Source organism: Pagrus major, chromosome 17, assembly GCF_040436345.1.
Source record: "Pagrus major chromosome 17, Pma_NU_1.0".
NCBI classification, from domain to species: domain Eukaryota; kingdom Metazoa; phylum Chordata; class Actinopteri; order Spariformes; family Sparidae; genus Pagrus; species Pagrus major.
The window spans coordinates 27,308,581-27,329,721 of NC_133231.1; the positions used below are offsets into that span (position 1 = coordinate 27,308,581).

The 21,141-nt window shown below is 41.7% G+C and overlaps 1 protein-coding gene across 1 annotated transcript in view; it reads right to left on the reverse strand.

Moving 5' to 3' along the window:
- znf385d (zinc finger protein 385D) overlaps window positions 1–21,141 on the reverse strand; it is a 96,708-nt gene that overhangs the window by 47,414 nt on the left and 28,153 nt on the right. The window contains exon 3 of the mRNA XM_073485761.1: window positions 650–757. Within this exon, the coding sequence (XP_073341862.1) occupies window positions 650–757 (108 nt within the window). The remainder of the gene's footprint in view (window positions 1–649; window positions 758–21,141) is intronic.

The following is a 21,141-nucleotide window of genomic DNA, read 5'->3' on the forward strand; positions in this document are numbered from 1 at the left end:
GCCTAAATCTAAAAATGTCTCTGTTGACTCTTTATAATCTCATGGATGCTGTTGTATATTGTGTTGTTAGAGGAGATCCTTTACCCAGCATGCATCATGAAACAAAGACATTATGAATTCAAGTATGTTGCCTGAAATCCCACGATCACCACCTCTTAAACACCTGGACAGGAAGGACTGAGTGACTTTTTTCTCATATACATCGTCAAAGACACTACCAACAAAAATATTACCAAAGGATCTGTTGTAGATTCATTATAAACTGACCTCAAGTTATTTTAAGTAGGCTGAGAGGTTTCTTCAAAGCTATTTACAACAGTTTTAGTGCTATGTATTGTTTTTTATGTGTTGCACCGCACTCAGTCTAAAAGTCTGAGGTAAAAACCACCAAATTATTAAACAGTTCCTCCAGAGACAATATGTCAGGTGATTGTGCAGAATTGGATAGCAATCCAGTTCATGAGATGTTTTAGTCTGAAATATCTCAACTGACAAACATACTTTATGACCTTATTATTGTTTTTCACAGTTACTTTTTAAAATGATATGTCCTGCCCTGACTTTCCTGAGTATCTGACTGTGTGTCTCTGGCAGGAGCACTTTGTGACTTCTGAACTTTTCCCTCCTCTTCAAAAGAAAACTTGCTCACCTGTGAGTTGAACCTCAGCTGGCACACGCTGCAGGAGACGTGCTTCCTCTTTGCGGTGGGAGGGATGCCGAGGGTGTGATGGAGGACAGCTTTCTGCACCGGGTCCATCTGGAGGACGGACACAGAAAGAGGCTAATTAAAACAGCGCTCTAGCTGACCTGTAAATCAGCTTCACTCGTCCATCGCTCACTGGGCTGTACAGAGGAAACGGGTTGCCTGGAGCTTTTTTGGAAAGCCAGCCGTTCATCTTCCGCTTCAACTAGTGCTCTCTGGCTCCGACTCTAACACAGACATATCAAGAATTAAGTCCCCATTTGCTCGCTCGCAGCTCACACCATGAGTATTTGAGTGCAGGGATCTTACTGTAATGGCCACAGGCAAAATCCCTCAAGTGGACACTTTAAAGGCACCGCTGGCGTCGGTGTATCTTCTTATTATCATCAATATTTCCCCCAGATGAGACTGAAACCAAAGATGAATTTACCCCACTGACAAGTGTCTGTGTAGCTTATGGTGTAATGCCACAGTGTATTAAAGTATATTCAGCAGCAGCCGCAGCAAGAATGTGAAGGAAGTTGAAATGTGGTTCGTGCAGCTTCACAGGCTGGTTGGATCACAGCAGAGACCAAAAACTACATTTTCATCTTCTCAAATATTGTAGCAGAGGGTTGTAAGTTGCACCTACACTTATGAAGATAAATAAATAATAACACAAGACTCTATAGTCTGAACCAAGATGGCAAACAGACTCTCTGTTTTTGTACCTTTCACAATAAAAGCCCTAGACGGTATACACAGACCATTTTAAAAAAACTGCATTTTTTGGCTTGTCTCCTTTGTTTGGGAGGCCTCTGATTGGCCAACATGGCCTTACTATAGAAGTCATATCACCACCTGTTGCTTTGGCATGCACATGACAGCCTGCGTTTGCATTTTCATACCGTTGGTGTGGACAGGAATTTTTTTTTGATACCTGAAGAGGAAAAAAATGTGTTTTTAAAAAATACATGTGTACGTGTGGACGAGGCTTTACAATATTAACTTTTATATAGGCATGTATACATACATGTCACAGAAAGGCTAACACATTTTATAGTTAATCCTCATTATTTCTGCTTAATAGTTGCTGAAAAACCTATTTTCATAGTCATTTTATCAAATTATGTTGTTTTTCGAAGCGAACTTAGTTTGTAATAATTAATTGATGAGGAGGAGAAGAAGAAGACGCTTAATTAATCCCTTTAGGATTTTGTTTTATTAGACCACATTACTTGAAGTGAAAGTCATATTGCTGTGCTTCTAATGACTAGGTTATCATTAATTCTTGGCCTCAAAGTTGCTAAAATGCTAACTTTAATGACATTTTCAACTTATTTTTGATCGTCTATAGTGTGCTGTCTTCCTCAGCCACCACAGAGTTGTGTACAAGTGCAAGTGTTAAGGAGGCGGCGTGGTTTGTGCAGTTTTATACAGCATCTTGACTTTGTGGAGAATCGGGGTTGTATATAGTGAAACTCTTGGAGAATATTCCATGCAGCCCCCAAATGTTTATTGCGTACAGCTCATTAAACTATCGAAGCAGTTTGTGTGAGGTTGACTTCCTCCTGATCACATTTCCATGTTTTTATCTTTGCTGAACCTTTTGACCAAAGCACCAATTTAAATGAGGTCCAATCAGAAGCCACATGAGACTAAAAGGAGAAGCCTCGGAGAACAAGTGCCTCAACACTCAGTTCCACCTGACGCGAGTGCCACGAGGCCTGCAGGTGCATGTAGTAACATATAAATGCAGAGCTAATGAGCTCGAGAAGGATGGAGAGAGACGAAAACGTGATGCAGAACTATTCTCCGGGAATTGAAGATGTAGTGGCAGAGTTGCTTCAGATTAAAATGAGTTCATTGCAGTGAGGAGATGTACTCTATCAGTTTTATGTCATGGAGGCAGAAGCAAAAATCAAGCTGTGGCTTCACAGATAAAACCTGTTGGCAAGACAGATTCATGGAGCCTCATGCAGGAACCGATCGTACAAACACATCTGTTTTTTAAGTAAAGTTTTTTTTCCCTGTATTTTCCTGTTGGTATGAATGAAATGTAAATGTGGTTCAGACGTGTCATCAACAGTCTGTCATCTCCATTAAAGGTGCAGTGTGTAGAATTTAGGAGGATCGACTGACATAAGTGGAACGCAGTATTGATAATCATATTATATTCTGTGTATACCGACCTGAAACTAAGAGTTGTTGACTTTCGTTACCTTAGAATGAGCCTTTTATGTCTACAGAGGCAGTCCACCACCTTGCAGTGGTGTCCCAGAATGGACAAACCAAACATTGACTCTCGAGAAGACCTTTCACAGTTTTTTTTTATGTTTTTCGAGGCCACTGAAGGAAAATGCAGATAAATCCGTCATCTAAATTAATCAACATTTAAAATCTTATAGAAACAATCTGAAGTAAAATACAAAATTTGATCGTATCATTGTCAACATCACTGTTTGCCACTTCAGTAAAACAAACTTTGTTGTCGTTGTTTTTAAAAAATAGTTGAATTTAATATAAAGTGTGAGATAAAAGATAAAACATCAAAAAATATGACGAGAAAAACAGAAGACCGAAGGAAAAAAATGTAACAAGAGGGAGAAAAACAAGAAGGAAAGAGTTGATGGAGTTACTGATGTGAAAACTGAAAAGTTTCACTGAAATCGTTTTTAAATGTAGTCATCTTTAAAACAGTGATTTATGCAGTTCAGTAGTTGTTATGATTGATGATCATACAGTCTAACTTCACCTGCTGTCTCATATTCTCTTGTCCATCTGTCACATCTCAGTGACCACATCACATTTTAGTCATGGACCACTTCACTTTTCAGCACTTCAGCTTCAAGTTTACATCAAAACCTTCCCTTTTTTATTTCTGTCAGCGTGTCTCTGATGACAAATTGTTGGCAGACGTAATAATTTATCCTTTAATACGACCACTGACGCGGCTTTCTGATATTTCCGTCTGCTGTCAGCGGGCCAGGAAGCTCTGCGGCGTGAAATTCTTCTTTCTTCTGCTTTGAGAGTTTGTTGAATCCGACTTGGAACGAATGCAACTACAACAACAAAAACACTTGGATCTCGTACAAGCAAGACAAGCGAGAAAAAAGTAAGATGACTCCCATTATGCCATAATTATTGAAAACAGCACCTGCACACACAACAACCACCTTCATCTTCTACCTTCCAGGACTAGCTCCGAGCGGTCATACGACTGCAGCGCTGCACGCCGCTTGTCTGTTTGCTGTGTGCCTCCCTGCGTGTGTTGACAGGGCTTTGGGGAATGAACAAACACATCTGCCTCGCTGAGAAAGCGTCTCAATGGGCCCCACTTGGCTGCAGAAGGAGGAGAGGTGGCGGCACTGTGTGGGAGGATTAATCCACCGTGACAATTGTGCTGCAGAAGGTAGGCACAATGATGTCACTGTCGCTCTCTGTGCACGCTGTTTGGCTGAACTCTGGCTGTTTGCGTTATTTCAGAAGTATTTCTTGTGCCGAGGGAGAGAAAGTTTCACCGTGGAACTGCAGTGGAAACTAAAACCACGCTGTAATCATCTGTGACAGAATCATACACAAAACTGTCTTCTCCTGTTCTCTACTGATTCATGTGATACGTCAGTCTTGGAGACTGCGATCATAACGTCGTACTGTGATCATCTGACCGTCTCATCCGTCTTTTTAGTATTTGAATTGGCAGAAACATCTAGCTCACATTCAGTTAACCAAGAAATACATCAGCATTCCAGCGCACACCAAGATAGTAGGATTGACACTGTTTAATAACACGTCACCTTGAAGCAGCTACGAGGAAATTACTTTTTTTTGTTGATTCTGGCGGCCGTAGTGTTTTCACCTGCCTTATGCCAGATCTTGATTTGGCTGGCTGCATGCACTTTGTTTTGAAAGTGACTGAAAGAAAGACGCAACATATTTCTAAAACTGTTTTTCTTTTTTAAACACAGCAGCTGGCAGGATGTCTTGCAGTGAGTTCATGCATCTATTTGTGGCTATGTAAGATTAAAAACTGTAAGAAGACTACGGTGAAACTTTGATTTAGTGCCGTACCACCAGAGTGCACGACATTAGAAATAACTATAATACCTATATAGAAAATATCTTCTAGATGAAGGTCTTATGTGCGTACATAGGTCATATAGAGGCAGCAGTATTACAGTATTACAAGTTAAAAGTACCTTGTAGTACATTTAAAAACAAGGTGCAAGCTACGTGTTTAGCATGTTGCTTCATCCAATATGAAATAACTACAAAAAATCAACAATAGGCAGCAGCAGTCAAACAAAACTATAACAAACATTACATTTCCATTTCCATGAGATAATTATAATGATACAAAATCTGCCTGTGTACAATACTACAGGGGATGAGTCGGTACAGAATGCTAATTCTCTAAGATACTATAAATAAATATCACAGAGTGTAATGTTGAATATCCTCACGGTAAAATACATATCAAACTAGAAAAATAATGAATGATGCCTTAATTACATGTACATCTAATTTTGTGACTTGTGGTCACATTAGAGCAACGTTTTTTTATCGTATTATATAATCTTTATGTTTATCTTTATGTAATCTTTATGTTTATGTATAAAGTTAAAATAAACCTAGAAATAAACACATCAAGTGTTTATTATTAAATCAGACCGACAGAGTATCACAGAGGAAGTTTGCATTAAATGTGATGCTTTACTTTGAACTTATGATGTAAAATCAGGTGGAAATTCTACATGTATTTAAAATATAATTGCAAAAAGTCAATGTTTGAGCAATATTTGTTTTTTTAAAAGGAAAATACATCAGGATTCATGACAAAAATAAACCTTAAAATACACCTAAATGTAAAAAAAAATATTACAAACTTTTGCTTTTCTTCATGTGGAATAATCAGAGTTAATTAGGCACACCTACAGTCCAATACAATGCAGTGGACCTTCAACTAATCCTATTTCTATTGAGCTTATAATGTCAGTGAGACGCTGTATATAGTGCTGGTGGTGGTCTTCTGATTTTTTCATTGTCATCCACTTTGCCAACAGGCGGGTGGTAAAATCAGACATTGAAAGGGACTCATGCAGGAAGGGAAGTAATCAGGCGCAGGTGACAGCACTGGAAAGTTTCAGCAGCTTGGCAACATCGACAATCTGGCAAAGAATGGCTGAACGCTGGTCTCTATGTATTTACACTGACGGAATGAGAAGCAGCTGGGCCGACGGGTGACGATGTCAGGTGACCTCAGAGGGAGCCAACTCACTGAGGGCGACCGGAGGGCACAGCACGCTAAAACATGGAATGGAAAAATCCAGAAAAGATCACGTTTGGTGAAAGAAGAAAGAAGACGAGGGAAGAGGCGACGATGGCAGAAACCCAACATCCCTCTAAGAACTTGGACACAAGATGAGGCAGAGAACAAAAGGTAAATAGACTCGGGTCTGAAGGAGACAGACTGAGAAATAGAAACAGGTTCTGGTAATGAAAATTGACTTGGGATTGAAGGGGAAAGAGACGCTGACTTAAACTCCTTTCACACTGGAAAAAACATCTGGCTTTTGTCTTCAGTGGAACAGGGTAGAATCAGGGATCACAGGTTAAATGACTGCAGCAGTCATCTGGATGTAGGCTGCTGAGATGCTGCTTTGTGCCGTTCCCTGTTTTCTGACGCATTTGCGGTGACGAACATGACACACTAGGAAAAAGGTTTTCAGGTTCAGGCAGAGAAACAGTCTGTCAGAAAACAAGTGAATCAGGGGCTCAGATGGAGAGAGATCTTAGGAGAGAGACAGACTTGATTTCACAGGGGTGAAAAGCGAAGCCATCGTGGAGAAAAAGGAGCTGATAACAGTTCAAATATGGTGAACATTTTCTGGCAGTCTCTTAAGGAAGGCATTCAAAAGCTCAGTCCCATTTTCCAATTTTTACCCCTACCCGAGGGTCATCAGCGCAGAGTCACAAGGGGTAGTGGCTCAAATCTCCCCCTACGAAATGGGACGACTCTTCAAAACCCTCGTATGACATCAGTTGTGTTTGACTGCGTTTATGTAAAGAGACGCGAGTAGACATTTCCAATATGCCATCAACAGCTGTGGTGATTTCTCTTGGGTTACCATGGCAACCCTGGTATTACCATAATGACATTTCCCTTTTTTTTTTTTTAAACGGAGACAGAAAATCTCATCACAACTTCACACCATCAATCAACTCATCGAATGAAAATGAACCCTGCTTCATTACCTGGACACTACCTGTGCTTTATAGGCTAACGTTAGCTACCTGTGCTCCTACCCTGCATGTCTGCACGGATATTCATCTGTCGTGCACAAATCGTGAATGACAATGTATCTCGAGCTAGCTAGCCATGCTGTTTTATGCTTGTTATAAAGAAAAGGACCATGACACATTGCAAAGGCAGAGAGTTCTCATAGTTTGAAGTGTGTCTCTGAAACACCTCTGTCTGGAGAGCCACGCAGCCCTGACACTTCACCCTACCAATAACAAGACTGGAGACACCCTGTCCTTTGGTGTGAATACACAAACCGGAGGGGACGGGGCTAAGTGGTAGGGGGCAACTCGGTTGTATACACGAAAGCTGACAGCAAAAAAAAAGGAAGCCGGGGAGAAAAGTTCAAACGCTGCTCGCTGTCTCACCTCTGTGTCAATATCAGAGAGTCTGTTTCTGGAAAGTTACAGAAATTGTCAGACGAGGTGTGGAAAGATGTGGGGGAGAGGGGGCTTGTGAGGATGTTCACCTTTTAGACCAAAAACTTCAGGCTCAGACACAGAAATAGAAACGGGCTCAGACAACGAGAGAGAGTATCAGTTTCAGGGACATATAGCGTATTCATTCCAGGGAGACTGTAATGGGCTGCTCGAGTTATGAGCTCCCAGCTTGGTTCTGACTTTGACATCAGATTTAATGCCAGAAAAACACAATAAAAAGAAAGAGGGTTTCAAAGAGGAAGGCACACGAGCGTTCCTCTGAGTGCCACTTACTGTATGTAGAGATGCTTTTAGAGAAAGTAATGAATTCAGAAATCTGTAAGAATCTATTTATTCCTCCATGTATCATACGTCTCAGATAAAGTGAGATGTAACCGTAATTTTAAATGCTTCACTTCTCAAAGATTGGATCCAAACAATAATTTCTGACAAAGTGAATACACTCACGTTTTATAATCAAAATAACGCCTGTGATAAAATGTTCCTCTCACAGCGAAACAATGAAGGCAATTGAGCTGTCATCGAAATGAGGGAGTCTCACATGAATCACTCAGCGCTTATGTTCACAGACAATACAAAGTAGTCCTTGGTGGGTGTTTTCACACACTTATGATCCGCTGTGGCACTTGACATGAAAGGTTTTGAGGAATGCCATTGTGCCTCAGCTCTGCAGCAAAATTCAGTGGAGTATTTCTGATAGCGAATGTCTCCACAGAGCGTGTCGATGCAGAATAAGTACAACGTCGAATAAATAAGGCTGGTTTGAGGTTTACAGTACCGAGGTATGACCCAGGATCCTACTCAGAAAGTGCCACAACCAGGGCAGACGCCACATGATTCATTCTAGCTAAATGTGTTGGGGGAACATAAGAAAAAGAGTAGGTCCTACATTAATCTGCCCTAATCAATACTTCATTAAGAATGTTAATAATAGTAACTAATTGCAATGAGACGAACCCACAGACAATTATCACCTGCCTCCTGAGTTTAAGGACTTTAATGTGGTAATTGTCATTTTTTTGTATTTTTTATATGCTGTATTGTGTGGAGGGGATGTTTAAAACTAGTTATAATTGTAGACAAATACTGTACGCAAACTTTATTTATTAATATTCACCCTATAAATGCTAAATGGGGGGTTAAGTAAAGTGCTCTGATGAAGGACAGTGGGCTGAAATGTTAGCATGTTGGTGGACATGGCCAGAATAAACTGGTGAAGTTGAGAGTTGGTCATAGGTTTTAAATCAGCTGATTTCCTGTTTTATGTTGAAAGTTTATCCTCATGTATCATGTTTTACTTTCCACTTCCTGTCTTTGTCTGTTATCCCGCCTGTGTTTCATTTGTTCGTTAGCCCTCATGTCTGTTTATCCTTTACTCTTCGTTGGTTCTTCTGTTTTCATCCTGCGTTTCGGTGTCTGTTCCCCGGTCCTCAAGTGTTACTGATTGGTTTCCCATGACTTCATGGTTTGTCCTCCTTCCTGATTCTCCTTGTTGCCTTTCTGTTACTTTGTGGGTCCTTTTTTGACGAACTGTGACACTTTGTCCTGAAGATTTGCTCGTGAGCTGCCTTTAAACCTCAGCAGCTTGAATATATGACTTTGATTTATCACCACAAAATAAAACACTGGGAAGGTGCATCCTTTCAGTGACGAACTACAGTTTAAGTAAAGCGCTAACCAAAAAAAAGCTGAGATAAAATCCATGTACACCACCTGCTCAACACCAAACCACTGACAGATACACTTCACAACTAGCTGATCAATCAGAGTGTTGAGCAGCTAAAGAGCCAGATATAACCAGTCAGCATCATCCCTGCACTGTTACTGACTGGGATCAATAAAGCACTCCAAGTGTTTATTCCTGACTACAGACCATGGTGCTGACCATTGTATGTTAGTTATCTTTAGCTAACCTGATGGGACTAGCCTTCATGTGATGTGTCCGTGAAGACTGTGGCATCTATATAATGCGACTTTGCATCGTAACTACACCACTCAGCCTAATCCACTCTTTACATTGGAAAATGGATTATGGTTTGGGGAATGGATTAAACGCCTTCCACACGATTAGGGTATTGAGCGTCACTTTAAAAATCCCCCCAGCAACATCTTGACCATGGTTGACCGAGGTGCATCTGGATACTGAGCTTGCTCAACTGTTATTGGTTTACAGTCATCATATCAACTGTATAAGGTGATAATGTCACATGTGTTGTGTGTACAGCATGTTCTGCTGGCAATAGGCGGAAAAACTCGAAGTCTTCTCCTTTTATGTTTTTGAAACTTTTTACACTTACTGCAGCAGAGAATGTGTAGTTATTCTGAATTGTATGGCTCATAAATGCACGGAGCGAGGAGTGGAGACCGGGCTAATAAAAGCTTTTACAGCTTTTGCAGAATTCAAAAGGTAGAATGACCTCACACACCTACTCAACAGTTGGGTAAAAATATGAGACACATTATCGGCATTTAATGGAGAATACATTTAGTCAAAGTGTTTTTAAAAATATACAGCAGGTCATTTTAAAGTAGCTGATGTCAGTGACGAACATCCAAATATCAGAGCTGACCCGCTGCTCTCGGATAGCGCTAATATCCCTTTCATCACCTATATCTCTCCTTCCGCTGATTGCTATGCGCTGTGTTATGTAACGCTGTGCACTTAATGTGTAGGCTGTGTCAAAGAGGTAGGAGCTAATAATGCCCTCTTCTTCAAATGAAATGCATGCGATGATACGCAGCATGGCAGAGAGATCAGCTTTCCACCCTGCAAACGCTGAAAACTCTGCATTACATTACAGGAGCTGGGGGGCTCTCCTCTGCCCCGCCTCCGCCTCCGCCTCCGCCTCTGCCCTGACACACTTTGCAGCTGGACTGGAGGGAAAGAAAGTGTTATGCAACAGTCTACCTTTGTACTGTAAATCTCACCCAAGTTTTTGGGAAGAGAGCAGAGGATGACACATGGAGCTGGCGGAGGCTCGCTGGCACAGGAAACACTACAGCAGAGAACCAGACGCACTGCAGCCTGCTGGGAAAGCGGGGCCTGAGCTCTGGAAAGCTAACACCAGTTAAAAACATCTGGGCCACAAGAGAATGGATGACCTCTTACTAGAAACATGCGCTGGGCTAGAAACATGTTATTTCTCCTTCACTCCAGTGCAGATGAAACTAATCTGTAGTGATGAGGCCACGAGAAATGGCACAGTCCTGCAAAATGAGGGATATTAGCGAATATTTGTGGTGATATCATTAATCATGAGTACAAAGTGATGAAAAAGTGACTGAAAGTTCTCCTTGTGAGTTTATTCCACAGCGCTATTATTGGCGCCGTTGCTATATTACGCACAGCTCAGCGCCGAGATTTCCACCACCTCCTGTGCATCTTTCCATGTGTCTTTTTAAGAAATCCCCCTGTCATGTAGCATTTCGCTCCCTCCCTGCGCTGAAACGCGACGTGTTCAGGCCTCATCTGCAGAGAGCAGCTGCACTGCCAGGGACATGTTATTCCCCGAGCTCCTCTTCCCATCAGCCACCCACTGAGCCACACACTCCACATGAGCCACGCCTGCCAGCAACGGAAATGTTGCCGGAGCAAATGTACCGCGACGCACATATAATCCACGTGCGAACACACGGCACTAACACCCACACACACGCCAAAACGTATCACATATGCCCACTTTGCAAGCCTGCAGCAGCGAGCAGGGCAGCAAACTCAGTGTCATCTTTCAAATCACTTCCTAAAGCTCTAATGTGCAGCTTTTTCCTCAGTTGGTCGAGTTCCAGCGCACCAACACTTGTCAATCATCCTGATGAGCTGTCTGCCATGAAACAGCCTCTAGCCCGAGGCTGAGGTAAGCATCAAGCCACCGCAGACGATCAGAGAGCAGATGGCAGAACACCACCGATCTTCAATTAAAGAAAAGGGGAATGTTTGCAGTGTTTTTGAAGAGGTCTTGTACTCACATAAACATCCTCAGCGTAATTGGAAAAAGCAATTTCTGGTAAACATGGAGGGTTTAAGATCTTACACATGGAGTCAAAGACACAACCGGTAATGTGTGGTGTAGTTCATTCATTACTTTTTAATGTTAAAATGTGGCTTAATGCAGCTTTTAATAGCTTTCTTTTTTTTTTAAATTGGTGCTGATCTTCGCCTCCTAAAGGAACAGTTCACCCAAAAATGGAAAATTCAGTCAGGATCTACGCTGTGGAGAATGGTCTAGCTGCACCAATTGCCATTCTGGTACAGGGGGGAAGAAACGCTCTGGCTTGTTTGTATTTCTTTAAACGAATCACAGCCATCTTTGGAGCGTGGCTAAACCCAGGATGCAAAGAGGGTGCCCCTGCAAAACAGACCCGCTGTGAACTTGTTTTTCACATGGGAAGGTGAGCCGTGGCATTACAATGGCTTAATTCCCACAAAAGAAAAAGGTAAGATCTGCTAGCTTGTTTACATTTGTACCATTTTCGTATAATTTTCAGCGTGTAGGTTGCTTTTTCCTGGAGTGACAGGGATTTTGAAAAAGGCGGGAGGAGAATGCGGCCTGAAATAGGCACGCTTAAACCAACTACATCCACCGAGTCGGACCAGTATCTGCTCACACCCGTGCCGATGGAAAGTAGAGTGAACCTTCATACCCACAAAATATTTCTGGAGCGTCACAACAAAACAGCGTTGCAACATTCTCTGAAACAACTTTCTCTCAACTCTCGAAGATCCCAAATTGATTTTAAAAGACGTTAATCACACCCGTTTTCTTGTCGCTGTAGTGGCTAAGCTAAAATTGTTAGCACGCACCCCACACAACCTCAGCGGGGTGTAAATAACGTATTTTTAACTCCATCTGGGATCTCTGTGCTTTCAGAGACTTGGATTAAGCTGGATGAGCTGTGTGGGACCATTTTATGTTTCTTTTTTAGTTGTTAGTTTACATTTTAAAACAAGTCCCCATCCACTTCAATAGCTTCAGGAGAACGCTGCAACACTGTTTTGCTGTGAAGCTCCAGAAATGTTTTGATGATTACGAAACTTCACCCAGCTTTCCTTCGGCATGGGGGTGAGTGGATCATGAATACGTTTTCATTTTGAGGGGAACTTACACTTTAACGTGATCTTACAGTCGGTCCAGGTTCCTGAAATTAATATTTCTATCCTTTTTTTAAAAAAATCTCACTTAATCTCCAGTCTTCATGCGAGTTTTCTTTCATTTCTATAAAGTGCAATCTTTGAGTGAAATTTAAAGCTTTGCCGACATTTTAATTTGTCAGCTGTTAGAGAAAATATATCAAGTTCAAGGTGTCGTAACAATATAAGTAAATCTTCACCCGGCTCTCTATCTGTCGGTGTCCGCTTTCATTCGTCTGTCTGTCTGTGATCTGCACTGATGTGTCTTTGTCAGGGGTAGACGTCTCCGGCATGTCGACAGCGAGACAGAATAAGCAGGTCGTTTGCCGGATACTATCTGACAGCCCACAGAAGGCCTGTCCGTCTCAAAGTTCAGCACAGCGGCCGAGGCTGACGCTCCCCCACTCTGCGCTGCCGGATAATGTGACAGGACAAGACAGTGATGAGCCGAGATGGCGGTCCAGACTGGTTGACTTTAACGGCGGGCGACTGATAAAAGGGACAAAAACACAGACTGAGCGCTATCTGTCAACCTGTGCTTCGCTCTGAAGCAGCCTGCTCTGATACGGGTCTGTGTGTGACGGACAGAGTTAGCATCAAACAAACAAGCTGGCATTAAAATACACAACAAAGCTGAAGATAATCAATTATGTGACATTTTGGTTTCATTCTGCTGTCTGAGCTGTTTCTGAGGAGATTATAATCACTTTGAAGGATCAGTGAGTCATAAGTTTTACTGCCCGAGAGCATAAAATGCCATAATACAACTGCAGGGTGCTGACTGATCAATACCAATAAATAACTTGACGATTACGTGGCTAGATGCTGTAATTTCTGTTTTGTTTTTTTTAAAGCTAAAGTTTTAGAACAGGCTTTCTTCCTCTTGAACAAAAACATTCCTGATAAGCAGTTATTTATTTACCTGTAAGTTGGGTTTGAATGCTTTAACATGGGATGAATGTGTGTTCATTATGTATGAGACCTGTAATCTGCTCCGTACAAACAAATCAGCCATAATACAAATATAAACAAAAAGCACAACAGAACAAAACATGTTTTTCCCTCTAAAATATTCATATTTATTGATGCTGTTTTGGTTTGTTTACATCATGAAGCAGTGAGGCAGGTTTGTATTTGGTTAATCATCTAATAAAAAACAACAAAACAGCATAACTCAAACATTTTTATTATGCATGACTGTACAGTTTAAAGTATGTAGTCAAACACATTGCTGATTAGGGCCGAGAAGCTCTGTAAATCTGCTCCCTGTGAACAAAACCTCAAGCAGTAATTCTGGTGTTCAAGTCCTCACGCTGAAAAGCTCCATACTGACAATGTTTTGTGGATCTATTGCCTCTAGAGTAAAGGTTAAACCTATACAGAACTGGTTAACTTAAACCTGGGTTGGTTAAAACCTGGTTTGTTTGAGGCTGGTGAGAAAGCTGTCAGTTAAACCCTCGTTCTGGACCAAACAGACCACTTGGAAAGGAGGTCCCGGTCCACTTCGGAGCAGACTATGATACGTTTTGTTTGTGATCAGGAGAAAACAAACCAACCACATCCATCTGTGATTTCAACAACTAAAACGACTGATAGATCTGCTCATCGTGAACTACTCAGCATCCCCCCTTGATAGCAAAATGACTGAAATGCGTCCCCCGTGTTAACCTGCCACCCCTCTCCACTAACACTTATCCGGGACCGGACATAGACGCCGTCCTATCCGATACATTATTGAGAATTATTACATTTTGACTGAGAATCTCTATTTTTGCCTAGCAGCCGAGGAAACTCACCGACCAACTGCAAACACTTGCAAATCCTCTCACATGATTACACTCAGCCAATCAAATCTGAGCACTCTGTGACTCAACTCAATAGGTGAGGGGAGAGGCCTGGCATGCTCTAAAAAAGAGAAAAGTAGTCTGAAAACAAAGCTTTTGATCCAAGGTCTTTCTTCTTTCACAATGTCTCATATCAAAGACCACGCGGCCATTAAAAGCTGCAACAAAAGCACAGAGCACGTGTGGAGGAAAAAGTACCCCTGCGTCTCGAATCAATATGCTCTCAGGGGTCCGTCCCCACTGTTAGAAATCAAGAAAAGTGCCTACTTTGTATAAGCCATGTATATATTTATCGAAATCACATCGGTTACCATGGTAACACCTAATATGTAAGTGCTTAAATTTGTCAAAAAAGCAGTTCAAACTCCAGCTGAAACACGTGGTCGCTTTGCAGGCTAATAATGCTAATAGTGTTCATAATCAGTGAACTGTGTGAGAACATAAATATACTCATTAGAAGCACTAAAGTGCGGCAGGACCTGATGTCAGTCACCAGCAGGCTGCAGGTGTGAAAGCAGCCTTAAACTACACGAGGGAAAGATGTCGTCATGGTTAAAAGAAACCAAATGTCGACTGTCGGTTCGATCCTCTGGTGTCAAATTCTCACACTCAGGAGCCCGACCATCCTCCCTGACTGCCTCGACAACGGTCAGCTTTCATACGACCACAAGAGGTAATATAAACACAGGTTGTTTCAGGCGTTCCTGGGTGATTTTTGTCATTTTCGTTGTGAGTACAGTCTCATTTCGAAGACGTGACATAGTGTAGAAGATCTTTGTGGAGAAGCATGGGCGACTCCAGCTGTTGCTATCTGTTTGAGCAGGCAGATTATTTATGACTAGATTTAACTGTCATCCACACACTGTATATATTCTTGGTGTGTTCCAACTTAAAAATGTAAGTTCAATATGTGAGGGAACTTGAATAATCAGTGAATAATCATTTTGCAGTGTTTTTTGTTGTGAAACTACATTTTAAGTTAACTGAAATTGAGTGAACACATTCAATAACCTTAAAACATTAAGTTTACAAATATTAAAAACAAATCAGATTTAGTTTTGACATTTTCTCAGTTTGAAGAGTCACTTCTTCAATTCACAGAAAGAAAAAGCTGCAGCTGTTCCAGTCGGACTTGACTTCCAGCACTGGTACAATAACAGACACACAGCAAACTTCCATCGCATATATTTTCTTCAAACGATGAGACAGACGGGTCTCAGGAGAGATCTAACTCTCAAACAATGCATGCTGTGAAGTCTGCTATTATGCTGAGCGTGAAACGTATTTTAATGAGCTGATTTAGCCCTGCACAACTCATCAATTCAAGTCAGAAGCCTTCAAGTCAGAAGGACTCGTGTTTTTTCAAGTTCTGGTGGTGGTCTGAAAATAAAAAAACAAAAAGAATTCAAGCTTAATTAAGTTTTTTGAGATAAATTAAACTTCTAGATTGATGTTAAAGGTGTAATTTGTAGGATATGGAGGTAAAGTAAAGTAAAGTAAAGTAAAGTAGTAGCCGACAACTGCTGCTCTTTGCTAGCTATCCCAGGCTGTAGTTAGCAACCGTTAGCTAATTAGCTCATGGATCAGTTAGCTGTGGAGCCGGGGGCCCTAGAGTTTGTCTGGACCGGGACCGAAGGTATCACTACAGAAGACGGGGCCCAGGCCAACTGGTTCTGACAGCCTGAGAGTGAACATGGCAGTACAGGGTGGATACAGGGACAATCCAGAGGTGAAGACTGTTTTGGTGAGTTTATTCAGTTTATGTCATGTTAAGGAGGCAATTAAGCTGTAATCAGGTGAAAATTCTGGCCATATTTTACAAATAAGTTCCTTTAAGTTGATGAGACAAGATAAATACATCGCACTGAATTCCCGTATGACTTTTTACAGTACAGCTGTGCTTGAATTCGACCACAACAGCAGCAGCGACTGTTTACCTCAGCACTGGACCCGAGATGAGAGAAGCTAAGGCTCATCGGTTTTGGTTTTTGCAAGTGGTCCGTGTGGGTTTAAACTGAATTTCACCTGGATTTTATGTCCCTACACTTGAAATATGCTGTGTTTCCTTCTGCAGTACAACAGTAACCAGGAAAAAAACTGTCACCTTGCAGTAACCACAGCTCTGAATGTGCTTCGAGCAAAAGAAAGAGGCTTTATAACGATGTCTCGCAAAGGTCTTTGTCACATTAGATCCGAGTGAGTGTGTAGAGCCGATGGAGAGCACATAACATGTCCAACAGACGCCTGTGTTACAGTCTGTTATATACAGTGTAAGCTATATTTAAGTACGTGCACGACTGAGGCATGTAGTGTTTATACTGGCTGCTCTCTCCACATGCTCCTGAGGTACTGAGGAATCTATTCTGTAAAAGGCAACCAGGTATTTAAAATACACATTCATATCTATAAAAAATACATATATAGTGAGAGAATGACGGGTCAATGAGGGCTCCACTGGTGAGGTCTAAATGCTCTGTTCACAGCCGCCAGCCTCGCTTACTATTAACTAAAGTGGGATGAATGACCTGTCAAATGTAATCCTCCCCCCGATGTGTCTCCCAATTACCTCCGCCGCCTGACCCAGTCCGTTAGTTCATCATCAGCCGCTGTCGTAGATCGTTGGACTTCAGAAATTAGCAAGTCAAATCCAAAAGGGTTTTTTTTTTTTCTTCATTGGCTTATAACGAGCAAGAGCAAGGCTTCCAGGTGTTCATACAACAAGACAGAAGCTTGTGATACAGGAGGGAGGTGAGCGGGGAAACACCGAAATGTTAAAGGCAGGTCAGGTAGAGAACACGCAAGTAGCTGTGTCAGTCAAAGCCAGTGTGTCTCATATTCAATCATACCAAATATCAGACTACGGAGCCCCACAAGTGACAAAATGTAGTAAATAATTAGCAGACAAAAATGAAACTGAAAAATATAACAATGAATAATATTGTAAGTAATTTATTGCAAAAAGAAACAGAATGGTTTACGGTTTTCTTTTCACCTTCGATCACCTCTCTGGAGATGTGGTGAGGCAAAGAACAGATAAATGATTAAAGGAACAGTTCACGACCAAATCACAAATACAAAGGTTTCCTATTTATCTGTCTGTCTGCCTTCTCTGCGATATAATGAAACTAGATGGCACTCAGCTTGTGGTGCTCAGCGCGCCAAAAAAACACATTTAAAAAAAACTCAAAACAACAATGTTTTGTTCTAGAAATCATGACCCGGATACTCAGGATAATCCACAGACCATGTTGTGGGCAGGTTCATGTAGGAACTGCTTTCTTTCCATATCACCGCACAGAAGAAAGCGTACACTTACTTTTATAAATGAATGAAAGGCTAGCTAACTAACTACATGTCTACAAGGGTGTCATTTCATGCAACGCCTCCCAGCTTTGCATGCCTGACCAATACAGGCTATACCCTCCGACAACAACGCAAACATTTACTGGCTGCACCTGACTGGATTAACACCGCTCGTGGGCCGCTGCTCTGGGATTTCCAAGCGGACCGACATGGCAGCTCGTTTGGAAAGTTTGTCTTGTATCACAAAAATGGCTCAGTGAAATGTGTTTCTGAATACATTTTAGGCGAGAGATGAGCCATGAAGTTGCCAAAAACCTTCAATACATCTGATGTCCCATTTCTTGAAACAAGACACTAACAGACAATGAATGGGAGGTGCAAAAACGACGGATCCTGTGGACACGTACCATCAGCCGAGGGGGACGGCATTGATGTTTACATCCCACGCTGTGACGAGCACAAGCCTCTCGTCCATGAGTAGAGGCACAGATGGAGGATTTGGTTTAATAACAAGAAAATAGTTCTTCCATGAAAGTGCTCACAACAACGTCTGTGGATTATCCCAAGTAACTGGGTCATGAACTCTGGAAACAGACACTGCCAGATGTAGTGTTTTGGTGCATCACAAGCCGAGGCCCATCTAGTTCCATTATATTCAAGAGAAGGCAGACATCTGCAAAACTGCACAGCTCGCACCAAAACAATCTGGATCAATAAACACCTAACAGTAACGCCTAAGAGGAAAAATGTGTGGTTTTGACTTGGGGTGAACTGTCCCTTTAAATCTGCGCCAAGACCAAAAATAGAAACGTGAGTGAGATGAAGATTTATTTTAACTCATCAAATTGTTGGTAAAAGGAAATAATTACAAAGCTTTTTTTGCTAATTTTAAACCAAATGACCACCTTTTCATCACACTTTGTCAGGTTTGCGTGTGGATAGGTGGGCGCGTGCCACCCATTGAAAAGATGAATGAATTAATAAAATTACCTCTGAGCACAGAGCCTATATTTATTTGGAAATTATATTCTTAACTGCGCAATTGTATGCAGCATAATGGGCATAATGACTCTAACAGACACACATGCACATACGGAAGAGAAGGCTAATAGATAGGAAGGCGAAAGCGAGAGATTTCATTGTTAAGCGCTTCAGTGGATAGGAAAATTCACACAGTCTGTGCTTTGAATGAAATTCAGAAAATCTGCTTTGTGTCTTCAAACCCTTCTCTCATATTCTGCTGGTTTTAACTGAGTTACTAAAGATCCTTTTGATCTTTCAAACTTTGGCGAAAAAGTCTGTTTCCACTTGATGATAATATTTATCTGCTCTTCCGTTGTGTGGAGGCGGCGCCGACTGAAAAGGCCTCCTTTTTACATAACAGCCAAACAGGTGAGTGCGTTTCTCTTTCTGCTGAAGTTTTTCTGTCAAATTACCTCACTCAGAATAACTGGGAGTGAGGAAACAATACAAAATAATATAACAATGTTCATTTCCACTTATCCCGATGACGGCATCTCGTTATTCTTTTCAAAGCCTGGTTGCTTAGTGGTGGTAACTAAAAAGGTGCAAGATTATTGTGAGGAGATAACCAAAGTAAAAGGGAAGAAGCTGTTGAACAGTGGTGAAGGTCAAACATTGCACTCGATTTGCTTTCACTGTCTCTTTCCTTCTTTGTCTTTATGTCTCATGAATGTGTCCTCCACCAACGCTCCAGACAACAGTTTTTTTTTTCTCCTTTTCAATTTCTCTTCTCTTTTTTTTTTCTTACCCTGACACATTTTCTCTGCGCTCTCTCTGCACTTCTCTCTCGCAGACACTGTGTTTTTCGCCAGGTACGAATGCTCCCTCCGGATTTTCCCATTGCTCTTCACCGCTGACCCCTCTCACCCCACCGGACCCCATCAGGATGAGATATTGAACTGGGAGAGCTCCCTCAAGGCATTTGGCAGCCTCACAGTCTGTCCCCCGTCCAGCTGAGATAAAAGATAAAAACATAACACCGTAACCCCCCTCTGCACCAGGTCCTCCGGTTATCTAATGGAGACTTTTTAAAATCTATCGGGCAGTTCTCTGTGGACTACTGATGTAAAATAACCCATCTGTCAGTCTTGTTTGTCCAGTGAATCAAAGCTTTTCCATCTGCCATCCTAAAAACAGCCAGGGTCGGACAGTGTTAAACTACGGGAAGTGATACCTGAGGATCTGGTGTAACTAAATACATTTGAGTGTCATGATTCTGTGTCTCTCCAAAACTGTGTGTGATTGTCTGAGTGGAGACAGGTGTGCTGGAGTCAGAGCAGAGCCACGCCAGCTGCACCTCGTCTCAATGATCAAGACCTCTTCCCCCGCTTTTCCCAGCTTCCAGCCCAATCCTCCAATCCTCAGCCCCCAGCAGCCTTCAGCTACCAGCCCATGCTTCCCCATGCTATATGAGGCATTTCTGTGTGCACTTAGGTTCAACTGCTCCGTGCCACTTCGAAAAATAAGTTTTAAAAGAAAGAATGCAAGATGTTTTTTTGCTTATAATAATACAAACATGGCAACAGGACAAGTGAAATATTTCTATAAAGTCTGTTTATCTCAGTGAAATTGTATCTAGGTTATTATGTCTTAAATTAAGTTTGAGTTTGAGCTTGGAGCTACGATGTTAACAAGTTCAAGAAAGTTCTGCTTTAAACAGAAGGGTTGGATTACTTTGTGTTTTTTTGACTGACAAATAAAAATGCTGAAAACCCGCAGTGCAGTTTTTAAAAGGTTCTCCAGGACATTTTCTAATGTCCTCTAATTGTGATCTTCCAGTCAATAAAAGTGCTACCCGTATCTTTACATGTGTTTTTAGGTTTGTGTTCTGTGTTGTGTTTTAAGGCTGTATTGCGTGCTCCCACACATTTTCCAGCAATACTTGCAGCTCGGCATGGCAGTTTCAGTAAGTCTACCACCTTGATCCAGACTGAAAAACCTCAACCTGAACACCTATTGAATGGATTACCATGGACTTACTGATGGATCTTGTCCTGTTTCTGCTTTATTTTACAATGTTTCAGCCAGAAAGTAACCTTAGTTCGGACAACTTTGACAGCCTAACTAGTCACATTTTATACAGCAGTTATACAGCTCATAACAACTAAGAGCAAATTGGACAAAACCTAATCAACCTAAACCGAAGTTGTTTCGGACTGACAAACACCGAAGAACCACAACACCATAATCACACTAAAACAATACCAGATACACAATTAAACTGATTCATCCTCATACAAAGACATATCCCACTGAGCAGGCAACGTCTGTGGACGTCCAAAACAGGTTGATATCATGTCCGTCGGGCCAGGCCGTGATCTGGACATCCACTGATAGCCAGAATTAGTTGATACATGACGTTGAGAAAAGACATCCAGTCAGGCCGCAATCTAGACATCCACTGACATCCAGAAATAGTT